Genomic DNA, 25,887 nt, shown 5'->3' on the forward strand with positions numbered 1-25,887 from the left:
CTGCATTGATTACATACAGCTCACTAGAGCTTTAACTAGACAGAATAGCTGCCTGGGTACCCGCACAACTCTTGAGCTACCCAAGGACTTAATGACATAGATTAACTAAAAACTTAAATACACTAAATGTGCCTGGGAAGCAGGGCTTACAGCTACAGTTCTCCCCCTAAGACCTGCTTCAACCCTTCTTGATCTGCTTGATGCCAATTCTGCTTCTCATATCTTCAAGCTTGGCCTTGTCCAAAGCCTTAGTGAGAATGTCTGCCAATTGATCAGCTGTAGGGATGTACTCAGTCCTGATGCTGCCTTCTTCAATACAATCCCTGATAAAATGTTGCTTAACTCTGATATGTTTGCTCCTGTCATGGAAGACAGGGTTCTTAGCAAGTGCAATTGCAGACTTGTTGTCAACCCTCAGTTCCACAGTCTCCACCTTTCTTCCCAACAAATCAGCCAACAATCTTAACAGCCACAGGGCTTGTGTTGCTGCTGAAGTCATAGCCACATATTCAGCCTCACAACTAGACAAAGCCACCACCCTCTGCTTGATAGATTGCCAGCTGACCAAGCTGTTGCCAAAAAAGAACAGACAACCTGTTGTGCTTTTGCTAGAGTCAATATCACCGGCTAGGTCTGAATCACAGTAGCCCACAAACCTAGCAGAATTTGGGGCTCTTTTGAACTGCAGACCATAGTCCAATGTTCCAGCCAAGTACCTCAGCACCCTCTTGACTGCTTGCTGGTGCTCAGTGGTTGGTTTCTCCAAGAATCTGCTCACATAGCCCACTGAGAAAGCCAAATCAGGCCTGGTATGAACCAGGTATCTCAAGCTTCCAACCAGCCTCCTATACTGAGTTGGATCCACCTCCTTGGCAGTGCTATGCTTGCTGAGCTTCAGGCGCTCTTCCATTGGTGTAGCTGCTGGATTGCAATCAGACATGCCTCCCAGTTCTAGGATTTTCTTGGCATAGTGAGTCTGCCTCATGGTGGTCCCATTCTTGTCTTGCTGCACTTCAATGCCAAGGTAGAAACTGAGCAAACCCAAGTCACTCATCTCAAAGGTGGATTTCATCCTTTCCTTGAAAGCCTTTACTTCATCTTTGACTGCTCCAGTGATGATCAGATCATCAACATAGACCCCAACCAGCAACACTGAGCCCTCTGAACCTTTCCTGTAAATTGCTGCTTCATGTTTGCTCTGTTTGAACCCCATTTCCTTCAGAGTAGAGTCCAACTTAGCGTTCCACGCCCTGGGTGCCTGCTTCAGCCCATACAAAGCTTTGTGCAGGCGATATACCTTGCTTTTTTCCCCAGGAATAGCAAACCCAGGTGGCTGCTGGACATATACTTCTTCCTTGAGCTCTCCATTTAGAAAAGCTGACTTGACATCCATATGATGAACAGTCCATCCTTCCTAGGCAGCTAGAGCAAGCAGCAGTCTCACTGATTCTATGCGCGCAACAGGAGCAAACACATCCTCATAATCAACACCCTCTTGTTGCACAAACCCACGAGCAACAAGCCGAGCCTTGTGCTTGATCACATCTCCTTTCTCATCTTTCTTCAGCTTGTAGACCCATTTTAGAGAAATTGGCCGATGGCCAGCTCGGGGAGACACAAGCTCCCAGGTGCCATTGCGCTCAACAGCGCGCAGCTCCTCTTTCATTGCTGCCTGCCATGCAGGATCATCTTTTGCCTCTACATAAGAAATGGGTTCCCCAGAGTGGGTGAGGTGGAGCTCTGCGAACAAGCGCTGCGCCGGCGACGGAACTTCCTGTTCCCCGCCCAATATGCCATCTATGGTACGATAGCGCAGCTGCTCGTCGTTGTGATAAGTGTCCAGCCGTTCCTCATCATCTTCCAAGGGAGTCACGTGCTCCACTTGTGGGCTGGCTGGAGCTGGTGGTGGTGAAGGCGTTCTGGATGTCTCAGACACCTCTTCTCCTGCATCAAGCACCGATTCTACTGCTGGGAAAGCTTCAGGTGAGGCAGAATGGGGCTGAGGAGATGAGTGTGACTGCACTGAACCTCCAGCTCCAGGGACTTCTTCCTCCCAAGGAAATTCCACCACAAAATCACTACCAGCTGCCCCAGACGTACCTGCTGCTGGTGATGTCCAATCCCAACCTCTTCCTTCATCAAAAACCACATCTCGGCTGACACGTACACGCTGAGATGCTGGATCAAAAACTCGATAGGCTTTGGCTCCTTCAGCATAGCCAATAAATACTCCAGCTTCACCACGATCATCAAGTTTCCTGAGCTGAGACAAACGGCGAGTATATGCCACACAACCAAACACCTTCAGATGGCCAACAGTGGGTGCTCGGCCATGCCGTGCTTCATAGGGAGTGACATCACCTAGAGCCTTGGTTGGTGACCGATTCAGAATATGCACAGCAGTCATCACTGCCTCCCCCCAAAACTTGGCTGGCATCTAGCGCTGCTTGAGTAAGGCACGTGCCATGGCCACCACGGTTTGATTTCTACGCTCCACCACGCCATTCTGCTGTGGTGAATGAGGAGCACTGTAATGCCTTTTGACTCCTTCATTGGCACAATAAGCAGCAAATTCTACAATAGTAAACTCTCCTCCATTATCTGTGCGCAGAACTTTTAGTTTACGCCCACTCTCCACCTCTGCAGCAGCCTTCACCTTCTTGATAGCATCTGCTGCAGCATCCTTAGATGACAGCAGCACTGCCCACATGAATCGTGTGGCATCATCTACAAGCAGCAGAATATAGCGATTACCTGCCGAAGTTGCTGGTGTAACTGGCCCACAGAGATCACCATGCACCAATTCAAGGTGATCCTGAGCACGATATGTTGCTGCAGCAGGAAATGATCGCCTCCTCTATTTGGTGGTGACACAAGTGTCACACACTTGCTCAACATGATCGATCTTTGGCATCCCTCTTGCCATTTCCTCCTTGCCAAGCCTCCGCAGGGCCTCAAAATTCAGATGCCCAAAATGCTCATGCCATTGCCACGCCTCCTCATCCCTGCGCGCAGCAAGACACACTGGCTGTGCTGTCTTCATATGCAGTACATACAGCCGGTTCGCGCCACGCCTCACCTTGGCCAGTAGGCGACCGCTGCTGCGTTCCCAAATCCGCAGTACTCCATCATCAATCACCACCTTTGAGCCATTCTCATCAAGTTGACCAAGGCTCATGATCGAATTCTTCAACGCCGGAATGAAATAAACTCCATGAAGAACACGATGCTCACCAGTCTTTGCTTCAAAAACAATTGAGCCAACGCCCTTGATTTCCACCTTGGACGTGTCCCCGAACCGAACCGTGCCTCGAACGTCCGTATTCAGGTCTGAAAACAGGTCACGCCGCCCAGTCATGTGGTGTGTTGCGCCTGAATCAAGGTACCAGCCGCCAGCCATCTCTTCATCATCTGCTCCCAGATAGGCACGCGCACGTGGCTCAAAGAACTCAACGCGCTGCGCTGTATAGTTGAGCTCCGGCGTGCTCTGTTCCATCTCAATGAAGCCGTGAGACAGAAACAGAGCTGCATCTTCCTCACACTCAGCAAACTGGGCACGCCCTTCATGTCCTCCTTGCTGCCCAGCTTGGTTACCGCCGCCACGGCCTCCTCCACGGTTTCCGCCGCCGCGTTCACCACGATTTCCTCCCCCGCCGCCGCGCTCTGTTCCATCACGGTGCGGCTGGGGACATTCACGCGCCCAATGCCCTTCCTGATGGCAGTTGAGGCACGTGTTGGGGCCAACACGGCCGGCGCCATTGCCTTCTCCACGTCTGCCGCCACGGCCAGCACCTCTGCCCCGTCTGCGTCCACCTCCGCGGCTGCGTCCTCCGCCACCGCCGCGCTGGTTCTTGAAACCAGAACCGCCAGCTTCTTCTGCGCCTTTCTTCTCCTTCCTCAAACGCGCACGCCACTGCTCCTCAGTGTACAGCAGCTTGCCGTTGATGGACACCGGCTCTGTCACAGCTTGCGCTTCACGGTCATCCACCGCCTTGAGCCTTCCTGTCACCTCTTCAAGCGTGAGCGCCTCGAAGTCGAGGAACTGCTCAATGGCGACGACGATCTGCGCGTACTTGGTCGGCACCGTGCGCAGAAACTTTTCCACGACACGCGCCTCATCGATGTCCCTGTCTCCATGAAGCACCAGCTGCTGGTGCAGAGTTGACAGCCGCAGGGCAAAATCCTCCACCGGCTCGCCAGGCTTGACGTCAATGTTCTCCCACTCCCGACGCAGTCGCTGCAACGTCGCTCGGCGGACCCTGTCCACACCGATACGAGTCGCAGCGATGGCATCCCATGCCTCTTTTGGCGTCGCCTTGTCGAGGAGCGGGAGCCCCAACTCCTTGGGCACAGCAGCGACGATCACCTCCAGAGCTCGCCTGTCGTCGCGAATCTGCACTGGGCCTCCTTCGACAGCTTCCCAGAGGTCGCGCACCTGCATCCTGAGCTTCATCGTCTGGCTCCACTCATAATAATTTGTCTTGTCCAGCATTGGCCATGATGTGCCGCTGCCGGAATCGCGGTAGACCACCCTGCCTTGCGGCGACTCATAGCGACCGCCGCCACGACGCCTTCGGTCACGCAGTGGTGACTACGAACGGCGCCTGTCCCGCGGCGGAGTCCGCGGCCGCCGGTTCCTCCGGTCCTCCTCTTCTTCTTCCTCCTCCTCCTCCTCATCTCCCTTCTCTGCTGCTATCTCCGCCCGCAGCTCCTGCGCTGTCCTGGCCGCCGCCTCCGCGGCTGCTGCAGCCTGCTGTGCCGCGTCGATAGCCAGCGCCGCCGCCTCCTCTGCTGCCTTCAGGCGCGCAGCCCTGCCAGAGGGGTCGCCCAGCTCGCCCTCAGTGGCTCCCTTGGTCTTCCTAGCCCGGCGCTCAGAGGAGGTTGACGTCATGGAGAAGATGAGAAGGTGAGAAGGTGTCTAACCTACTCTCTGATACCAATTGTTGGAGGTAACAGAGAAATAATCAGTCAGGGCTACTCTCCCAGGCGACTGCATTGCAATATATAGAGGATAAGTACTGCATTGATTACATACAGCTCACTAGAGCTTTAACTAGACAGAATAGCTGCCTGGGTACCCGCACAACTCTTGAGCTACCTAAGGACTTAATGACATAGATTAACTAAAAACTTAAATACACTAAATGTGCCTGGGAAACAGGGCTTACAGCTACAACTTCTAGAAACACTGATACAATTAAAGTTGCCACTGAAGAGATTAGCCCCAGCCATGGACTTGGCATGTAATTGGACCGTTTTCTTCCAATTAATGCAACAAGACACATTTCACCTAAGCGTTCAAGAAAAGAAAAAAAATCAAAGTAGCCACCTAAACCACCTAGACAAACAATGCCTAGCACCTAATGCTAATGGCCATCTAGTCTACCTAGGCAGTGCTTAGCACCACCCATGGTTCACCTTCACCTAGTGCCAAGCACATTTTAGATTTTTTTTCTTCTCGGACGACACAGGAGACCTGCGTGTAATTTCATTAAGAAGAGAGAATAAGTTACAGGGGAGAGACCAGAGAGACCACTTCCTCACACGCACGCACGCACAGACACACAAGTCTGAACCATTCACTGAAAAGGAGCAACTTCAAATTGTAGGCTAATTTCTATTTGAAATAGTCCACAAGCATACCACTCAAGCTGTGTCTACAAAATATACTATGATTGTATAACCATGTTTAGATTTACAACTACTGAACATACTATCATGTGAGTCAGTACTCAGTACAAAGCCTTCAACTATTAGAAAATCGCAGGTACCATATCATTGAGTCATCTAATCAGGGAACCAAAATCAACTGATTGAAGGGAGATGTGTCCCAGATATATATCTTTAATATGCTGGGTGCACAATCCAATTCGTTTACCATCCAAAATCCCATCGATTGATGACGAGAAACCTGTCCTCCATCCAGGGAAACGTTGTTTCTCCTTCACATGAAGCACATACATACTTGGTGATGCAGATTGGCAGCCCATAACAAAGCAGTTGAATTGTCGAGTAGGGACTCTAACTCTTGACAGTGTTAGCACAACTAAACCGCTTCCAGAAATGCTATACGCCAAAGCTTCATCAGTAGAAGCCACAGAATAACTAGATTCTAAAGGCTTAATTATTGCCTCAAAATCCTCCACCATTGGAATGCCATGATCATCAAGTTCAAACCGCTTTTCTGTAAGTTTTTCATACATCCTATACTTCGCAGATAGTGTCCTGATGCAGGATTTTCTGACACATTCCACAAACATAAGCTGAAGTTCTTTAAAATTGTCAACTTCAGAAAACCATATTATCCAACGATGAACTATTCCTGCAAACCAACTTACTATTAACTCATCATCTTGCAAGACAAGGGCTGAAACATGCCTAGGGAAACCTTCGAGATTAATTATACCATAGCGATGAAGGCACTTCTGAATATAGCTAAGAGGTGCATGAATTTTAACAACACTGCCATCAGTGCAGGTACTAGTTGATTCCTCACTCTTCAAATTGGACAATAATGCTTCCGTTGCAGCAGTCTCTGATGAAATGTAATCTTTAGCTTGCTTCTGAAAGTTGTAGAATGCATCCCTAAGTTCTTGCGTCAGTGCCGGTTCAGCAATGTATTTTGATAAGAGAATATCCTCATTTAGCTCATTTTTGGCATTGACATCCTGCATCCATACCTTTAGCAAAGTTTTGAACCAGTGATCTGTCTTCATTCCCTCTTTCCTAAATTGTGCAATGTGATCCAGCAAAGGGGTGCTAAGGCCAAGCGACTTGATCTCACTCTCTTTTATTCTTCTCAAGCCATATGCCAACCACTTCTTTCCTATTCTAAGATTCATAGTGTCCCAAATCTCTTGCTTCTGAGAAGCAAACAAACGAATCTTCTCCTTCAGCTTATGCACAGCTTTCAGTTTAGCATTTTCCTTCGTTTCTACTCTGACCACAAAACCAGCAAACTGTAAGCCCCGTGGGTTCCTTTTGATTGGCACAAGATGAATTTTATCGTCAACTTCCAAGTAAAGTGATTTGTTTAAGTAAGCAACCATTTCAGATTTCATATCTTCCGCGACATCTCTGGATCCAGAAACTGCGACAAAAATCTCATCCATATATCTACAAGCATATAGCTTTATCTTTGTCTGGCAATCTGTTTGATCTTCACTGTTTTCACCCCTGCCCTTCAGTTGACTCCGAAACCAGCACCGCAAATTTGACCCACGGTCTTCTGAAACATTTGTTGCCTCTAAACCAAGGCCTTCATGTTTCAAGCAAATCCTGAATACCTCATGGTCAAAACTGTCAAGATATATGTTCATCAGGATTGGTGCAAGTACTCCTTCTTGAGGCAGCCCATGACCCTTGGGGTACACACCAAATACCAAATTGATCACCTTGGCATCAAACATATTTTGCATGAATGCAACTAACAGTGTGTCATCGATCTTCTCCTGTATTAGCGAAATAAGCTTAGAGGTCACATTGCTATCAACCTCCTTGTGCAACGGGACAGTAAAGCACCAATCTGGAACCCCGATTTCATCAGATATGAACCTGAGAGCTGAGTGATATCCTCGCCCACTGCGACAGCCATGTGATATCTTTGAGAAATGAGGCCTGTAGACAACCTCAAGCACCACCCTTATCGCTTCCTGAACCACTTTCAACTTCAGCCTAGGAAGAACAAGGTGTCCTCCTCGTTTTCTCTTCGCCACCACCGAGAAAGTGTTTGCTCGGACATCAAACGCCCCGCTCCTCAGCTCCTCTGCCAGCGTGACAAAGCAGACATCATCCTTTGCGGACGCTAGGTCAACGTTCGAATTCAGACGCACAATGTCGTACGCATCCTCCAGCGTCGCAGCATTCGCCACCACCTTATCCATGAGGCCGTAGAACTTGCCGTTGAGGTACTGCTCCTTGATCCTCTTCTTGATGCGGAGCTCCACCAGTCGCTTCCGCTCCATCCGCGTGAGGGGCTTCCTCTGCCTCTGGACGGCCACGGCCGACTCCTCGGCGAGAGAAGCCAGGCTCTTCGCCAGAGACACCGGCGGCGGTTCGACGGCTTGCTCCGCCGCGTCCTCAACTCCATCGACCGAGGAGTGATGCGATCTGTACCGCCGGAAGCACGCGGCATAGTCTCCTGGATCCAGGAACAAACGGGAAAAAACACAGAGGCGTCAGCACTCCGCAGCGTTTCGACGCCGGGGCCCGGGGGCGGAGTTGGTATGAGGGAGAAATGGAGGCACCTTGCCGTTGAGGCCGCTGCGTGCATCGCCTGGAGAGCGCCCGGAGCAGGCGGCCGCGACCGGACCCCAAGAAGGACATGGCGTCAGGCGTCCTGGCCCTGGTCTAGTGGGGTATTCCGTCGAACAGGTGGTGTGCGCGGCGCCGCAGTGGAGACGACGGCGCTGTCGGCATTGTTATCCGCAGGGATGAATCGGCCGCGCGGGCCTCGCCGCCTCGGCCCGTTTATCAAGCTGGTGGGGCCTAACCCTCTAGGACCCTTCTGTAGCAATCAGGGACCACAACGCCAGAAGACCTACGAGGCCGCGGCCCACGAATCACCACGGTGGGTGTTCACGCTGTGTTATGGGCCCCACTCAATTTTTTTCCCGAGTCAGCGACGTCAACAAAAGTAAAACCTAAAATCTTGTAACCATAGTCTGATTACAAAATTAATTAATTAATTACAATCAAAATTTTAAACAATAATGCTTGGCTACGTGCGTTCCATTCGGATATGGCTCATCATCATCCACTCATCCGCTGTCTTAAAAAGAATATATCCACTGCGCTTATTCGCTCATCCGTTCGTCTCGGCGTGACTGTGTGGACGCACATCCGCCCGCTCCACTCCACCCTGTCGTGCGCTCGTCGGCTGCCGTGCCGTGCCCTTCACCCAACCGCCCCGCGTCCCATCGCCGGGCGCATGTGCGCCTTGTCCCAGTCATCTGCGCCACTTGCTCCCTCGCCGTTCGTCCGTCCCCATCGTTGTTGCGCGCTGCTGACCCCGCCATGGCCGCTGGGGCGCATGTGTTGTGGCGCCTCAGGTCTTCCCTAGTCGAGCCAAAGGCACCCACGAGCGCGGCTAGTGCTGGTGGTGCTCACGCACCACAGCTCGCCGCCGGCTCCCACCCCGAGGCTAGAATCGACCGGCCCTGACCATCCCCGCCGCTATGTTGCATTGCATGTATGTTTAAAGTTTTCAGATATATGTTGCAATTATTTTATTTTAATATTGCAAAAGTAGATCGGAAGATGTTGCAAGTGTTTTAGAGGCGTGTTGCAAGCGTTTGTTCAAAATGTTTCATCTGTTTTTAGCCATATGTTGCAATCGTTTTTTATCCGGATATTGTATATGTTTCACACATATGTTGCAACAATATGTTCTTAATGTTTCAGCTGTTTCGTTCTGATGTTGCATCAAGTGGTTTCATGTTGCAAGTTGTAAGTGTTTTATTTGGATGTTTCACGTGTTTCACACATACGTTGAAAGTGCATGTTCTAAATGTTTCATCTATTTTCAGACATATATTGCATTCAAATGTTTTTTCATGTTGCAAGTGTTTTATATTGTTCGAATGAGGGCGAGCTGGGGGCACGGGGGGGCCGGCGAACAAGGGTGCAGTGGTCGGGGCGTGCTCGTCCTCAGCCGCTCATCTCGGCTCCCGAGTGCCACCCGCGCGGAGAGAGAGGGGTTAGGAGAAGGATCGGCAGGCACAAGAGACGAGGGCGGAGTGCGTGCGTTGGGCGGGGCGAGTACGGACAGGGGTGGGTTGCACGGGCATCCAAACGCTAGCCACACCGAATTTTAAAACGAGAGTTGCATCCACCGGTTCAACACAAAACCAAACAAAACGCCCTATTCGTTTGGGCTGGTTTGGCTTATAAGCCATGGCTGAAAGTATTGTTGGCTGGTTTGGTGAGAGAAAAATACTGTTCGTTGGCTGATAAGCCATGACTTATAAGCCAAGTACGACCAAGCGAACAGGCTGAAAAACCTCCTGTGTTAAGTCTATCCAGCGTTTTTATATTTTTTTTTCCGGATCCCATTTCCATAAAAGCATAACGAAAATACTGATGTTTGAGCAGGAAGAGAGAGAAAGATAAATAAAAATCGAGGCACAACTTTTGTTGTCTTTCCTAAAGAGAGAGGAAGAGAAATCTAACAGAAGCATCCGAACATCTAGCAGCCTATTTGTTTCATCGTAAACGATCGTGAATTATTTACTGCTGCCTGGTTTAGTATGAGAGAAAAATACTGTTCCAACTTATAATCTCCACGATTGTATACGAGCAAGCGAACAGGCTTAGAACAAAAGTTTATCAAAAAACACCCCCCCGGAACAAAAGCACTTCAGCGTTTCTCTATATATAAAGGAAACCAACGTTTTATTAGGTAGTGTTAGTTTCCAAAATTTTGCAAAATTTTTCAAGATTCTCCGTCACATCAAATCTTTAGACGCATGCATGAAGCATTAAATATAAATAAAAAATAAAACTAATTACACAGTTTAGACGAAATTCACGAGACGAATCTTTTAAGCCTAATTAGACTATGATTGGACACTAATTGTCAAATAACAACAAAAGTGCTACAGTACCATTTCGCCAACTAAACAAGGCCTATGGACTGAACAAATACAAATCCATAAGCAGTGGGTCCCCGAACCGAACCGTGCCTCGAACGTCCGTATTCAGGTCTGAAAACAGGTCACGCCGCCCAGTCATGTGGTGTGTTGCGCCTGAATCAAGGTACCAGCCGCCAGCCATCTCTTCATCATCTGCTCCCAGATAGGCACGCGCACGTGGCTCAAAGAACTCAACGCGCTGCGCTGTATAGTTGAGCTCCGGCGTGCTCTGTTCCATCTCAATGAAGCCGTGAGACAGAAACAGAGCTGCATCTTCCTCACACTCAGCAAACTGGGCACGCCCTTCATGTCCTCCTTGCTGCCCAGCTTGGTTACCGCCGCCACGGCCTCCTCCACGGTTTCCGCCGCCGCGTTCACCACGATTTCCTCCCCCGCCGCCGCGCTCTGTTCCATCACGGTGCGGCTGGGGACATTCACGCGCCCAATGCCCTTCCTGATGGCAGTTGAGGCACGTGTTGGGGCCAACACGGCCGGCGCCATTGCCTTCTCCACGTCTGCCGCCACGGCCAGCACCTCTGCCCCGTCTGCGTCCACCTCCGCGGCTGCGTCCTCCGCCACCGCCGCGCTGGTTCTTGAAACCAGAACCGCCAGCTTCTTCTGCGCCTTTCTTCTCCTTCCTCAAACGCGCACGCCACTGCTCCTCAGTGTACAGCAGCTTGCCGTTGATGGACACCGGCTCTGTCACAGCTTGCGCTTCACGGTCATCCACCGCCTTGAGCCTTCCTGTCACCTCTTCAAGCGTGAGCGCCTCGAAGTCGAGGAACTGCTCAATGGCGACGACGATCTGCGCGTACTTGGTCGGCACCGTGCGCAGAAACTTTTCCACGACACGCGCCTCATCGATGTCCCTGTCTCCATGAAGCACCAGCTGCTGGTGCAGAGTTGACAGCCGCAGGGCAAAATCCTCCACCGGCTCGCCAGGCTTGACGTCAATGTTCTCCCACTCCCGACGCAGTCGCTGCAACGTCGCTCGGCGGACCCTGTCCACACCGATACGAGTCGCAGCGATGGCATCCCATGCCTCTTTTGGCGTCGCCTTGTCGAGGAGCGGGAGCCCCAACTCCTTGGGCACAGCAGCGACGATCACCTCCAGAGCTCGCCTGTCGTCGCGAATCTGCACTGGGCCTCCTTCGACAGCTTCCCAGAGGTCGCGCACCTGCATCCTGAGCTTCATCGTCTGGCTCCACTCATAATAATTTGTCTTGTCCAGCATTGGCCATGATGTGCCGCTGCCGGAATCGCGGTAGACCACCCTGCCTTGCGGCGACTCATAGCGACCGCCGCCACGACGCCTTCGGTCACGCAGTGGTGACTACGAACGGCGCCTGTCCCGCGGCGGAGTCCGCGGCCGCCGGTTCCTCCGGTCCTCCTCTTCTTCTTCCTCCTCCTCCTCCTCATCTCCCTTCTCTGCTGCTATCTCCGCCCGCAGCTCCTGCGCTGTCCTGGCCGCCGCCTCCGCGGCTGCTGCAGCCTGCTGTGCCGCGTCGATAGCCAGCGCCGCCGCCTCCTCTGCTGCCTTCAGGCGCGCAGCCCTGCCAGAGGGGTCGCCCAGCTCGCCCTCAGTGGCTCCCTTGGTCTTCCTAGCCCGGCGCTCAGAGGAGGTTGACGTCATGGAGAAGATGAGAAGGTGAGAAGGTGTCTAACCTACTCTCTGATACCAATTGTTGGAGGTAACAGAGAAATAATCAGTCAGGGCTACTCTCCCAGGCGACTGCATTGCAATATATAGAGGATAAGTACTGCATTGATTACATACAGCTCACTAGAGCTTTAACTAGACAGAATAGCTGCCTGGGTACCCGCACAACTCTTGAGCTACCTAAGGACTTAATGACATAGATTAACTAAAAACTTAAATACACTAAATGTGCCTGGGAAACAGGGCTTACAGCTACAACTTCTAGAAACACTGATACAATTAAAGTTGCCACTGAAGAGATTAGCCCCAGCCATGGACTTGGCATGTAATTGGACCGTTTTCTTCCAATTAATGCAACAAGACACATTTCACCTAAGCGTTCAAGAAAAGAAAAAAAATCAAAGTAGCCACCTAAACCACCTAGACAAACAATGCCTAGCACCTAATGCTAATGGCCATCTAGTCTACCTAGGCAGTGCTTAGCACCACCCATGGTTCACCTTCACCTAGTGCCAAGCACATTTTAGATTTTTTTTCTTCTCGGACGACACAGGAGACCTGCGTGTAATTTCATTAAGAAGAGAGAATAAGTTACAGGGGAGAGACCAGAGAGACCACTTCCTCACACGCACGCACGCACAGACACACAAGTCTGAACCATTCACTGAAAAGGAGCAACTTCAAATTGTAGGCTAATTTCTATTTGAAATAGTCCACAAGCATACCACTCAAGCTGTGTCTACAAAATATACTATGATTGTATAACCATGTTTAGATTTACAACTACTGAACATACTATCATGTGAGTCAGTACTCAGTACAAAGCCTTCAACTATTAGAAAATCGCAGGTACCATATCATTGAGTCATCTAATCAGGGAACCAAAATCAACTGATTGAAGGGAGATGTGTCCCAGATATATATCTTTAATATGCTGGGTGCACAATCCAATTCGTTTACCATCCAAAATCCCATCGATTGATGACGAGAAACCTGTCCTCCATCCAGGGAAACGTTGTTTCTCCTTCACATGAAGCACATACATACTTGGTGATGCAGATTGGCAGCCCATAACAAAGCAGTTGAATTGTCGAGTAGGGACTCTAACTCTTGACAGTGTTAGCACAACTAAACCGCTTCCAGAAATGCTATACGCCAAAGCTTCATCAGTAGAAGCCACAGAATAACTAGATTCTAAAGGCTTAATTATTGCCTCAAAATCCTCCACCATTGGAATGCCATGATCATCAAGTTCAAACCGCTTTTCTGTAAGTTTTTCATACATCCTATACTTCGCAGATAGTGTCCTGATGCAGGATTTTCTGACACATTCCACAAACATAAGCTGAAGTTCTTTAAAATTGTCAACTTCAGAAAACCATATTATCCAACGATGAACTATTCCTGCAAACCAACTTACTATTAACTCATCATCTTGCAAGACAAGGGCTGAAACATGCCTAGGGAAACCTTCGAGATTAATTATACCATAGCGATGAAGGCACTTCTGAATATAGCTAAGAGGTGCATGAATTTTAACAACACTGCCATCAGTGCAGGTACTAGTTGATTCCTCACTCTTCAAATTGGACAATAATGCTTCCGTTGCAGCAGTCTCTGATGAAATGTAATCTTTAGCTTGCTTCTGAAAGTTGTAGAATGCATCCCTAAGTTCTTGCGTCAGTGCCGGTTCAGCAATGTATTTTGATAAGAGAATATCCTCATTTAGCTCATTTTTGGCATTGACATCCTGCATCCATACCTTTAGCAAAGTTTTGAACCAGTGATCTGTCTTCATTCCCTCTTTCCTAAATTGTGCAATGTGATCCAGCAAAGGGGTGCTAAGGCCAAGCGACTTGATCTCACTCTCTTTTATTCTTCTCAAGCCATATGCCAACCACTTCTTTCCTATTCTAAGATTCATAGTGTCCCAAATCTCTTGCTTCTGAGAAGCAAACAAACGAATCTTCTCCTTCAGCTTATGCACAGCTTTCAGTTTAGCATTTTCCTTCGTTTCTACTCTGACCACAAAACCAGCAAACTGTAAGCCCCGTGGGTTCCTTTTGATTGGCACAAGATGAATTTTATCGTCAACTTCCAAGTAAAGTGATTTGTTTAAGTAAGCAACCATTTCAGATTTCATATCTTCCGCGACATCTCTGGATCCAGAAACTGCGACAAAAATCTCATCCATATATCTACAAGCATATAGCTTTATCTTTGTCTGGCAATCTGTTTGATCTTCACTGTTTTCACCCCTGCCCTTCAGTTGACTCCGAAACCAGCACCGCAAATTTGACCCACGGTCTTCTGAAACATTTGTTGCCTCTAAACCAAGGCCTTCATGTTTCAAGCAAATCCTGAATACCTCATGGTCAAAACTGTCAAGATATATGTTCATCAGGATTGGTGCAAGTACTCCTTCTTGAGGCAGCCCATGACCCTTGGGGTACACACCAAATACCAAATTGATCACCTTGGCATCAAACATATTTTGCATGAATGCAACTAACAGTGTGTCATCGATCTTCTCCTGTATTAGCGAAATAAGCTTAGAGGTCACATTGCTATCAACCTCCTTGTGCAACGGGACAGTAAAGCACCAATCTGGAACCCCGATTTCATCAGATATGAACCTGAGAGCTGAGTGATATCCTCGCCCACTGCGACAGCCATGTGATATCTTTGAGAAATGAGGCCTGTAGACAACCTCAAGCACCACCCTTATCGCTTCCTGAACCACTTTCAACTTCAGCCTAGGAAGAACAAGGTGTCCTCCTCGTTTTCTCTTCGCCACCACCGAGAAAGTGTTTGCTCGGACATCAAACGCCCCGCTCCTCAGCTCCTCTGCCAGCGTGACAAAGCAGACATCATCCTTTGCGGACGCTAGGTCAACGTTCGAATTCAGACGCACAATGTCGTACGCATCCTCCAGCGTCGCAGCATTCGCCACCACCTTATCCATGAGGCCGTAGAACTTGCCGTTGAGGTACTGCTCCTTGATCCTCTTCTTGATGCGGAGCTCCACCAGTCGCTTCCGCTCCATCCGCGTGAGGGGCTTCCTCTGCCTCTGGACGGCCACGGCCGACTCCTCGGCGAGAGAAGCCAGGCTCTTCGCCAGAGACACCGGCGGCGGTTCGACGGCTTGCTCCGCCGCGTCCTCAACTCCATCGACCGAGGAGTGATGCGATCTGTACCGCCGGAAGCACGCGGCATAGTCTCCTGGATCCAGGAACAAACGGGAAAAAACACAGAGGCGTCAGCACTCCGCAGCGTTTCGACGCCGGGGCCCGGGGGCGGAGTTGGTATGAGGGAGAAATGGAGGCACCTTGCCGTTGAGGCCGCTGCGTGCATCGCCTGGAGAGCGCCCGGAGCAGGCGGCCGCGACCGGACCCCAAGAAGGACATGGCGTCAGGCGTCCTGGCCCTGGTCTAGTGGGGTATTCCGTCGAACAGGTGGTGTGCGCGGCGCCGCAGTGGAGACGACGGCGCTGTCGGCATTGTTATCCGCAGGGATGAATCGGCCGCGCGGGCCTCGCCGCCTCGGCCCGTTTATCAAGCTGGTGGGGCCTAACCCTCTAGGACCCTTCTGTAGCAATCAGGGACCACAACGCCAGAAGACCTACGAGGCCGCGGCCCACGAATCACCACGGTGGGTGTTCACGCTGTGTTATGGGCCCCACTCAATTTTTTTCCCGAGTCAGCGACGTCAACAAAAGTAAAACCTAAAATCTTGTAACCATAGTCTGATTACAAAATTAATTAATTAATTACAATCAAAATTTTAAACAATAATGCTTGGCTACGTGCGTTCCATTCGGATATGGCTCATCATCATCCACTCATCCGCTGTCTTAAAAAGAATATATCCACTGCGCTTATTCGCTCATCCGTTCGTCTCGGCGTGACTGTGTGGACGCACATCCGCCCGCTCCACTCCACCCTGTCGTGCGCTCGTCGGCTGCCGTGCCGTGCCCTTCACCCAACCGCCCCGCGTCCCATCGCCGGGCGCATGTGCGCCTTGTCCCAGTCATCTGCGCCACTTGCTCCCTCGCCGTTCGTCCGTCCCCATCGTTGTTGCGCGCTGCTGACCCCGCCATGGCCGCTGGGGCGCATGTGTTGTGGCGCCTCAGGTCTTCCCTAGTCGAGCCAAAGGCACCCACGAGCGCGGCTAGTGCTGGTGGTGCTCACGCACCACAGCTCGCCGCCGGCTCCCACCCCGAGGCTAGAATCGACCGGCCCTGACCATCCCCGCCGCTATGTTGCATTGCATGTATGTTTAAAGTTTTCAGATATATGTTGCAATTATTTTATTTTAATATTGCAAAAGTAGATCGGAAGATGTTGCAAGTGTTTTAGAGGCGTGTTGCAAGCGTTTGTTCAAAATGTTTCATCTGTTTTTAGCCATATGTTGCAATCGTTTTTTATCCGGATATTGTATATGTTTCACACATATGTTGCAACAATATGTTCTTAATGTTTCAGCTGTTTCGTTCTGATGTTGCATCAAGTGGTTTCATGTTGCAAGTTGTAAGTGTTTTATTTGGATGTTTCACGTGTTTCACACATACGTTGAAAGTGCATGTTCTAAATGTTTCATCTATTTTCAGACATATATTGCATTCAAATGTTTTTTCATGTTGCAAGTGTTTTATATTGTTCGAATGAGGGCGAGCTGGGGGCACGGGGGGGCCGGCGAACAAGGGTGCAGTGGTCGGGGCGTGCTCGTCCTCAGCCGCTCATCTCGGCTCCCGAGTGCCACCCGCGCGGAGAGAGAGGGGTTAGGAGAAGGATCGGCAGGCACAAGAGACGAGGGCGGAGTGCGTGCGTTGGGCGGGGCGAGTACGGACAGGGGTGGGTTGCACGGGCATCCAAACGCTAGCCACACCGAATTTTAAAACGAGAGTTGCATCCACCGGTTCAACACAAAACCAAACAAAACGCCCTATTCGTTTGGGCTGGTTTGGCTTATAAGCCATGGCTGAAAGTATTGTTGGCTGGTTTGGTGAGAGAAAAATACTGTTCGTTGGCTGATAAGCCATGACTTATAAGCCAAGTACGACCAAGCGAACAGGCTGAAAAACCTCCTGTGTTAAGTCTATCCAGCGTTTTTATATTTTTTTTTCCGGATCCCATTTCCATAAAAGCATAACGAAAATACTGATGTTTGAGCAGGAAGAGAGAGAAAGATAAATAAAAATCGAGGCACAACTTTTGTTGTCTTTCCTAAAGAGAGAGGAAGAGAAATCTAACAGAAGCATCCGAACATCTAGCAGCCTATTTGTTTCATCGTAAACGATCGTGAATTATTTACTGCTGCCTGGTTTAGTATGAGAGAAAAATACTGTTCCAACTTATAATCTCCACGATTGTATACGAGCAAGCGAACAGGCTTAGAACAAAAGTTTATCAAAAAACACCCCCCCGGAACAAAAGCACTTCAGCGTTTCTCTATATATAAAGGAAACCAACGTTTTATTAGGTAGTGTTAGTTTCCAAAATTTTGCAAAATTTTTCAAGATTCTCCGTCACATCAAATCTTTAGACGCATGCATGAAGCATTAAATATAAATAAAAAATAAAACTAATTACACAGTTTAGACGAAATTCACGAGACGAATCTTTTAAGCCTAATTAGACTATGATTGGACACTAATTGTCAAATAACAACAAAAGTGCTACAGTACCATTTCGCCAACTAAACAAGGCCTATGGACTGAACAAATACAAATCCATAAGCAGTGGCGTAGCTAGGATTTTAGTCTCGGATGGTCTATTGCAAAATAGTTTTTTTAACCACTGTAATGTATCATCAATAGGTAAGTATTTATTATATGTTGCTTTTTAGGCCCTTGAAACCATTCGACCTTCTTTTTATGCATATTTTTTTAAAAGGAACTGTAATATATCTCCACTCCTCTTTAATTATATTCAACAAATCTACAAGAGAGTTGTGCAAGGCTTTAATTTACCATTCCAGATGCACTAAAATGTTTAAACTAAAGTTAAATAGAAAATCTAAAGAGATGAGAACAAGAAATAAGGGAAACACAAATACATAGGGCAACTGGTCATAGATCGACACTACGTAAAAAACGTTTTTTTAGCAATGGGATGAATTTTTTTTTGTAGGGGCGGCTGTTGATAGAGCTGCCCTTACAAATGGTTGCCAAATGAGCCACCCTTACAAATGAATTTGTAGGGGCGGGCGGTGTTATCAGCCGCCCCTACAAATGGCCTGATTTGTAGGGACGGCTGGATATCCAGCCGCCCCTACAAATTGATTTGTAGGGGCGGCTCAATATCCAGCCGCCCCTATAAATTGATTTATAGGGTCGGCTCAACGATGAAGTGCCTCTACAAATGGACGTCGAATATTAAAAAGTAAGCACTAAAATTTAAATTTTGTAAACGACCTCGGACGAAGAAACAATCAAAATGAAAGTTGTAGATCTCGATAAGTTATGAAACTTCGTGGTTGATAACTTTTTCAGTTGAGATCATTTACTACTTGAAAATACTGTTTGAAACTATGGTTCCCGTTTTGTCCTCTAATTTCGAGCCAATTATTAAAACTGGTCTAGTTTTCGCATACGAACTCCGATTTCGACGTTCCATATATCAAAATCGATCAAAAAAAATTTCGGATCCGTCCATCCCCAGCTCTCTCGGGGTTCAGAAATTTTAGATTGGTCAAAAAGTGGTCACAAGATCCTCTTTTCGTGGTCACAAAATTTTTGTCGATTTTGAGCAAGTTTTCTAAAAATTCCACAGGCCACGTCTTTCACTTGTTTCAGCTCATATTTTATGTGGTTACTTCTTTTGTGCTCCTAAGTAAAGAAAAAATATCAAAAAATAAAATAAAAAGTCAAAATTTCCCCAAAAAACAACGACAGCCCAAAAATAGAAAAAAAAGAGAGGGACAAAAGATGAATAATATTTAGAGGAGCACATAGAGAAGGCCAAACGTTATTTTGGAACACTAATTGATTTCAGATGAAAAAATCATGAACATAGAAGTTGCAGAACTTATCAAGATCTATAAGTTTTATTTTGGTCATTTCTTCATCCGATAAAGTGGTAATAACATTGTTCACAAAATTTATATATCTCTCTTATAGTTTCATAAACAATAAGAGGGATATGTAACATTTGTGAACAATGTTACTACCACTATGTCGGATGAATAAATGATCAAAATAGAAGTTGTAGATCTCGGAAAGTTATGAAACTCTATAGTTGACAACTTTTTAGTTTGAAATCATCTTGTCAAAGGAAATTACGTTTGAATTTCTAAAATTTGAAATTTAAATTTTGTAAATGACCTCGGATGGAGAAACAACCAAAATAAAAGTTGTAGATCTCGATAAGTTATGAAACTTTGTAGTTGACAACTTTTTGATTTGAAATCATCTTGTCAAGAAAAACTACGTTTGAATTTCCAAAAATTTGAAATTTGAATTTTTTAAACGACCTCGGATGGACAAACAGAAAAATGAAAGTAGTAGATATTGAAAAGTTATGAAACTTTATACTTGATAACTTTCTCATTTGAAACCATCTTGTCATGGAAAACTACGTTCGAATTTATATTATTTCAAATTCAAATTTTATAAGTGACCTCGGATGGAGAAACTACCAAAATGAAAGTTGTAGATCTCGAAAACTTATAAAACTTTGTAGTTGACAACTTTTTCATTTGAATTAGTTTAGGACCTCAACAATCAATTTATGCTCAGTTTTGTATAATACATGAGGAATCAAAATGGATTATGGATACAAGTGAATGTGAGGTGTAGTGGTAGAGGAGATGGCGCGCGAGAGAGGTCGCTGGTTCGAATCTCGACCGACGCAAAGTGTGCAAAAATCGTGAAAAAATGCTGCAACCATAGAGTGAGGGTGTGTGGCTGCCGGTGGAGACCTCCTCGGTTAAAAAAAATTGCTATTTTTTTGCCTCTTTTTCGTGGTTTCTAAAAATTGATTTGTAGGGGCGGCTCAATATCCAGCTGCCCCTACAAATTAGATTTGTAGAGACGGACTGGAATCCGGCCCTACAAATCAGTGAGGGTGTGTGGCTGCCGGTGGGGACCTCCTCGGTTAAAAAAAAATTGCTATTTTTTTACCTCTTTTTCGTAGTTTCTGAAAATTGATTTGTAGGGGCGACTCAATATCCAGCCGCCCTTAAAAATCAGATTTGTAGAGACGGACTATAAACCACTCCTACAAATCAGTGATTTTTAGCCACTTTTTCGTAGAAGCGGCTGGCAAAACCGCCCAAACCGCCCTCCCTTTCTACGTAGTGCGATGCATACCCTATGCCTACGACCTTAATGGTGCTGCAGCACTGCTCGCCTCTGCTGCTGCCGTGACGACAAAGACGAAGGGTGGCGTGGACGTTGTGAACTTAGTTCGTTGGGACTCGTGCAGTTAAACGTCTTGACTATTAGGCGGCCAGCAAGACGAACGCTCGCATACATCCCCTATCTAGTGAGTCCGGAAGTTGCATCTGCTAAAATTAGTACGTATTGGGTAGTAGTCTTGGGCCAAAATTAAAAGGTGGTCCATGGGACCCCTATCTAGCTCCGCCACTGTCCATAAGTACAACAGTTTCAGCTGTACTTTTGGATTGCGATACTGTTTTGACACACAGACGTATAGCAGACGACATATGGTCAAAAATTACAAGTGCCCGATGCCCCAAGCTACCAATTTGTGAACAAAATAACCAAGTATGAAGGACTTAGCTCGCTTTCACATACCAAAAGTGAAATTTCACTATCTTGAATTCACTGTCTCATTACATATTACTCTATCCTGAGGCCCTGTCGAGGTCCCTCCGGTTCATGTAAAATAAGGACAATTTGTCTGTAAATGCTGATTTTATGGAGATTGGCGAAAACCCTGCATATTCCTTGTCAACTTTAGCCAGGCCTACTTCGAGGATATACTTCACAAGCTCATGTTTCTGGAGAAATGGTTGCGCTGCAAATTCCTCTATTGGCATCCACTGCAATGGAGAAGTGCAGTATCAAAGCATTTGGTCAAATGGTGCTTGAGTTGGAAGGACTGAAGTAAACTTTTAATATTATGGGGGTTTTCTGTTTGAAATAAACATTAAAATGTTGGTTCCAAGTACCTGGCATGCCTCTATTTCCGAGTCTTGCTTCGTAATGTCATATGAAAGTGGTCGTAGCAGGCACACGAAAAATAGATCCGATTTATCAAAAAACGATTTGTGGCTCTGCCTGCAAATGATGGAGAGATGTTTTATTTCAAACTAAACACTGTCATCACAATAGATTGAGTCAAGAGAATGAAAAAAAAGAAAGGAAAACAGGTCTTAGGAAAAATTCATAATGAACAAAAATGGAAAACACTGCCATTTTTTTTCTTTTTTTGGTTCTCTAGCTATGAATTAAAAATGTCTGCACATATTTTGTTGCACAATACATCTCTTTTTTTGGTGTTGTTGGTATATTCCGCAAATGGGCAATAAAGCCAAGTGTGACAAGATAGTTGGTAAATCAGTACTAGATAAATATAGGAAGAACTGGGACTAGAATCCAGTCGTTACCTGAAGCCCAGGACTTCAACAAATTCTGCATCAATCTGAGATATGATCCAGAAAGCAAAAAAAGAATGAGCAACCAATGGCAGCATTTAATCAAACTAGTCTATTGGAAACAACTTGGGCTTCTGTTCACACTAGTACATACCCCTGTCTCTTCTTTTACTTCTCTTACGGCTCCAACATTAATATCTTCCCCCTGTATATATACCAATATCTTGTGAATTATAATAGGACAAGTTGGTAAAGAATATACTTATTATATCTACATATTCAGTGCAGAATTTACCGGTTCAACTACACCAGTTGGAAATTTCCACACACCTAGGCCTCGAAGCACACCACTCTTTTCTTGCACAGCCAAGATCTGCAAAAAATAAGAATTTCAGGGTATGGAGGATAAAAGCTTTATCTATGGATAATGCCTAACAGAATGTCCTGTGTCATAATTCATAACGATTGATATATGCTTTAGAGTTCGTAAAGGAGGTAACAGAACAATAACAAGCTAAATCCTAAAAATTATCACATTCATTTTTTACCTCTCTCTTGTCATTCATTATAAAAGCTCCAACACCAACGCGGTGGGTTGCGTTTACTGGTAGTGTATGTGTTGTATTTGGAAGCCAGTATGCAAGCATCAAGTAAGTTTCCTCTGCATGATGGTACCAGAAACCTTCCTACATACACAATGAGGTAAAAACATTTTTCAGAGACAAATTCAATATGAATCCTTCCATACTGTTAGACTATACTACACAGTATGATCATTTCCAACTATTTCTCTTGAAAAGACAAAAGGTCATCGAAAAGACATAGTTAGCAAACTGTGAGCGTTGCCGTTCCCAACTACTATCAAAACAAAACAAAAATTGAATTCAGGTCATTCAAATAGTGTAATAAAATACTTCACTTTGAAATATACAAGTTACATCAAGAAACTAGTTACACTAGTATAAACATGGAAAAGGTGAGTTTAATTACCTCTACAACTGGTGGAATAAGGTTGGAAAGGGTGATGGGCAATTTGATCCAGACACCTCTTATTCCCTACAATGAGGAAAGAACAGTAATAAATGTAAAGCTCTTACATAAAATCCTATTTCAATGACAAGTAAGTGCAGGCTATGCATTTGCAACCTCATCTCTCCTTCTTGAGGTACCCATGAATAACTAGAATTGGTAATAATAATGTGCAAGTACAGTAATCTCCGCATGTCTATATCACATGCCTTGAATATGGTTGATGGCTCCTCAAGGTTCATAGAAGATATTACAGTGTACTTAAACCTTTAAAATAGTCATTATGCGTGGTACCAATTTTTTTCACCTACCAATCCTACCGTATAAAGGTGCTTCCAGGATCTTTGCAGTAAATTGTCCACAGTTCAAAATTTAAATGTTGGGATATTTAAATGGCATGCACTTATATCAAATTAGAGGCCGATAGCATTTTTCTGACAAGCCATCTCAGCATGACAGGATACATAACATTGATGGTGAGGGGGATCACCTGCTTCCTCCATTTCGCCAGAGCTGCTTTCAAGGAAGCTGAAAACACTCCAGGGTCCATCGGAGTCGTCATCTCAATGATGACTCCTCCATGTTTGTCATGCACAAAAGGTAGCGGCTCAATATCCCCACTCTTCTCAGCCACATACACCTCCGCGGCCACTGTTGAATTCGTGGAACTTGACATGGCTCTATGGTCCAGTCCACCACTAGGCCTTCTCCCTGCACCAACTAAATTTCAGAAAAAATAAACTCAGAGACTGAATTTGTGCGAAAACACACATTTATATAGCATGAGCTGATAAGCACAACCAGCCACGCAGACTCCAAGGTGTGAACAGTGATCACGATTCCGGCTCCTAAAGCCCCGTACCACGTCCAAAACGAATTTGACAAGACGGAGCTAATTGAGGATGGGTGGGAAAGGACTAGGGCCACTAAACTGTCCCCGTGTCCTCCCTTTCACTATGCATCGTAGTCACCTTTTCGTCCATCCATCCACCATCCCTGTTTGATTCCTTGTGCTAGATCTAAAAAAACCCGCCGTATCCGAGAACATGGGAATGGGCACGGCCAGGGGCGGATCTACAGGGGGCTGGGCTCCCCTACAGCTGGTGCATCAATAGAAATATGGGGAGGATGTGGCCATGTGGGACAAGAAGAGACGGAGGAAAGAAGAAAAATGGAGAAGGAGAGGAAGAAGAAGAGACCAGGCCCACTTCAATCGCATCCGCCACTGGGACGGCCCACGTCTGCTCACCCGTACCATACACCGGTACACTCATTCCACTCTTTCCAATTCGCGTGCGAATTCAGAGAAGTTGGTGAGCATCAGACTCGGGATTCGGCTGGATGAGCAGGACGCGCATGTAAGATCAACTCCCACATCGATGATTCGACGCGCAGCGCGCCTTCTCGCAAAGACAGAGAGAGGAAGAAGGTACCGACGGATCGATCGTCGCAGAATCGGGGATCGACTTAATCCCTCGAAATGCTACCAGACGCGACGCGTCGGGCGTCCGGATTTGCTGGGCTTGGCCTGCGGCGAGGCTAGGGAGCACACGACGGATGCTGGGTTGAGAACGTATGTATGTATATACGCACCTCCGTAGCCGAGGGGCCGCGCCCGGGATGGGGCTGCGGCGGAGGCGGAGGCGGAGGCGAGGCCTCGGCGGGCCTGGTCCCGGGCGGCGACGCGGCGGTGCGGGAGGAGGAGGTGGTGGCGGCGAAGCGCGAGGGGCACACGCGAGCGCGTGACGATGGCGGGGAGGGAGAGCGAGAGCGAGTGGGCCGCCATCCGGCTCAGCGCATCCCCCTCCCGCTTTTATTTTGGGAGGAAGGGAGGAGGGGCAGGTGGGGATGGAGGTCCGCCTGCCGGTGGCACCGGCAGGAAGCAAGCTGGCAAGAGAACAGAAAGCGGCGCGGTCAAGGCTCAGGAGGGTGGTGGGAAGGGCGGCTGGTACGACGACGAGCAAGCGATGATGAACTGGCCGAGGAGGAGGCTAAGGATGGAAACTGGAAATAGATATCCGTATCCGCTAAAACCTGTAACAAAGATGTCCGTTTATCTGTTTTTAATGTGGTAACTAAATGGATATATTCGAAAACAAGGTATCATCAACCTATTTAAAAGTTTTCTATCCATAACAGTAACTAATTATTTAATTTTATTGTTACTAAGGATGCATTGGGACCATTTAATAGTGTATCTATAAATAACTTTTAGTATTAATTTAAAATTATAAAGGATACATAAAGATTAAATTAATTTTCGTATTTTTCTAATTTAGTTTAAACCTAATATATTTGTTGTTTTAGATTATTTTAATACTTTAGTTTATTTATTTGTTGATATAAATTATTTTATATAATTTTATATTTTATGATATTGTTTATATAAATATAATATTGATTGGTTAATTAATTGATATTTTTAATTATTAAATATTTATTAAAATGTGGTATCCGAATGGTATCTGCGTGCCTGTGACGCTGTAGCCTGACGGCGACGGTGGTCTGGGACCGAGCGTCCGAGCGTGACTGCGTGTGCTCCGGGGCTGGGCAGGCAAGCGACGTCGCTCCGGCGCAGCCGCACGGCTGCTGCCTCGCTGGGTGCGTGGCTGGCCGCTCCTGCCTCCTGGGGTGCGTGATCTGGCCATTTCGCCGCGGGATCGCGCGCGGCTTGGGCAGGTGCGCTGCGCCGGTAAAAAGGGTACAAAACTTGCTGGACTTTCAAGTTCTGTATGAAAAATCACAGCAATGACATTTACTAGGTGATAAAAAATCTAAATTCATAGCATTAAAGGGAGGGGAATCTATAATTTTCAGTAGCGATTATAAATTTCATCGCTATCGAACGATTTGATTTTCCTCAACATAGTATAGCTAGTCTTACGTGTGAGTGCAAGCTTGGCTACGCGTAGGCTACTATTGCCCACTAGGCAATGGCCCCGTTCAACTTACTCCATATCTGGTTTGTTCAGTTTTTTTTTAACCGGAATAATATTTTTCTCTAAT

General features: G+C 47.0%; 4 protein-coding genes across 5 annotated transcripts; all 4 read right to left on the reverse strand.

Annotated features, from left to right (window-relative positions):
- Positions 1–2,857: 2,857 nt before the first annotated feature.
- LOC136526320 (uncharacterized) lies at positions 2,858–4,453 on the reverse strand. Its single transcript, XM_066519023.1, has one exon. The coding sequence runs from the start codon at positions 4,451–4,453 to the stop codon at positions 2,858–2,860; it is 1,596 nt and encodes a 531-aa protein (XP_066375120.1).
- A 954-nt stretch (positions 4,454–5,407) lies between these two features.
- On the reverse strand, positions 5,408–8,417 carry LOC136528976 (nuclear intron maturase 4, mitochondrial-like). Its single transcript, XM_066521988.1, has 2 exons — positions 8,247–8,417; positions 5,408–8,140 (listed from the first exon to the last, which is right to left on the reverse strand). The coding sequence occupies exons 1-2, from the start codon at positions 8,323–8,325 to the stop codon at positions 5,784–5,786; spliced, it is 2,436 nt and encodes an 811-aa protein (XP_066378085.1). The 5' UTR covers positions 8,326–8,417; the 3' UTR covers positions 5,408–5,783.
- Positions 8,418–12,780: 4,363 nt separating this feature from the next.
- LOC136529002 (nuclear intron maturase 4, mitochondrial-like) lies at positions 12,781–15,790 on the reverse strand. The gene is made up of 2 exons (XM_066522021.1): positions 15,620–15,790; positions 12,781–15,513 (listed from the first exon to the last, which is right to left on the reverse strand). The coding sequence occupies exons 1-2, from the start codon at positions 15,696–15,698 to the stop codon at positions 13,157–13,159; spliced, it is 2,436 nt and encodes an 811-aa protein (XP_066378118.1). The 5' UTR covers positions 15,699–15,790; the 3' UTR covers positions 12,781–13,156.
- Positions 15,791–21,018: 5,228 nt separating this feature from the next.
- Positions 21,019–24,883, reverse strand: LOC136527350 (nudix hydrolase 2-like). 2 transcript variants are annotated; one of them, XM_066520054.1, is made up of 9 exons: positions 24,475–24,883; positions 23,372–23,592; positions 22,843–22,908; positions 22,401–22,538; positions 22,148–22,225; positions 22,007–22,057; positions 21,865–21,899; positions 21,427–21,535; positions 21,019–21,297 (listed from the first exon to the last, which is right to left on the reverse strand). In XM_066520054.1, the coding sequence occupies exons 1-9, from the start codon at positions 24,665–24,667 to the stop codon at positions 21,100–21,102; spliced, it is 1,089 nt and encodes a 362-aa protein (XP_066376151.1). In that variant the 5' UTR covers positions 24,668–24,883; the 3' UTR covers positions 21,019–21,099. The 2 variants fall into 2 exon arrangements, with proteins under 2 accessions (XP_066376151.1, XP_066376149.1); XM_066520052.1 differs by having other exon boundaries at positions 23,372–23,601; positions 24,475–24,882.
- Between the last annotated feature and the right edge of the window lie 1,004 nt (positions 24,884–25,887).

This window comes from Miscanthus floridulus, chromosome 19 (assembly GCF_019320115.1).
Source record: "Miscanthus floridulus cultivar M001 chromosome 19, ASM1932011v1, whole genome shotgun sequence".
Taxonomy (NCBI): domain Eukaryota; kingdom Viridiplantae; phylum Streptophyta; class Magnoliopsida; order Poales; family Poaceae; genus Miscanthus; species Miscanthus floridulus.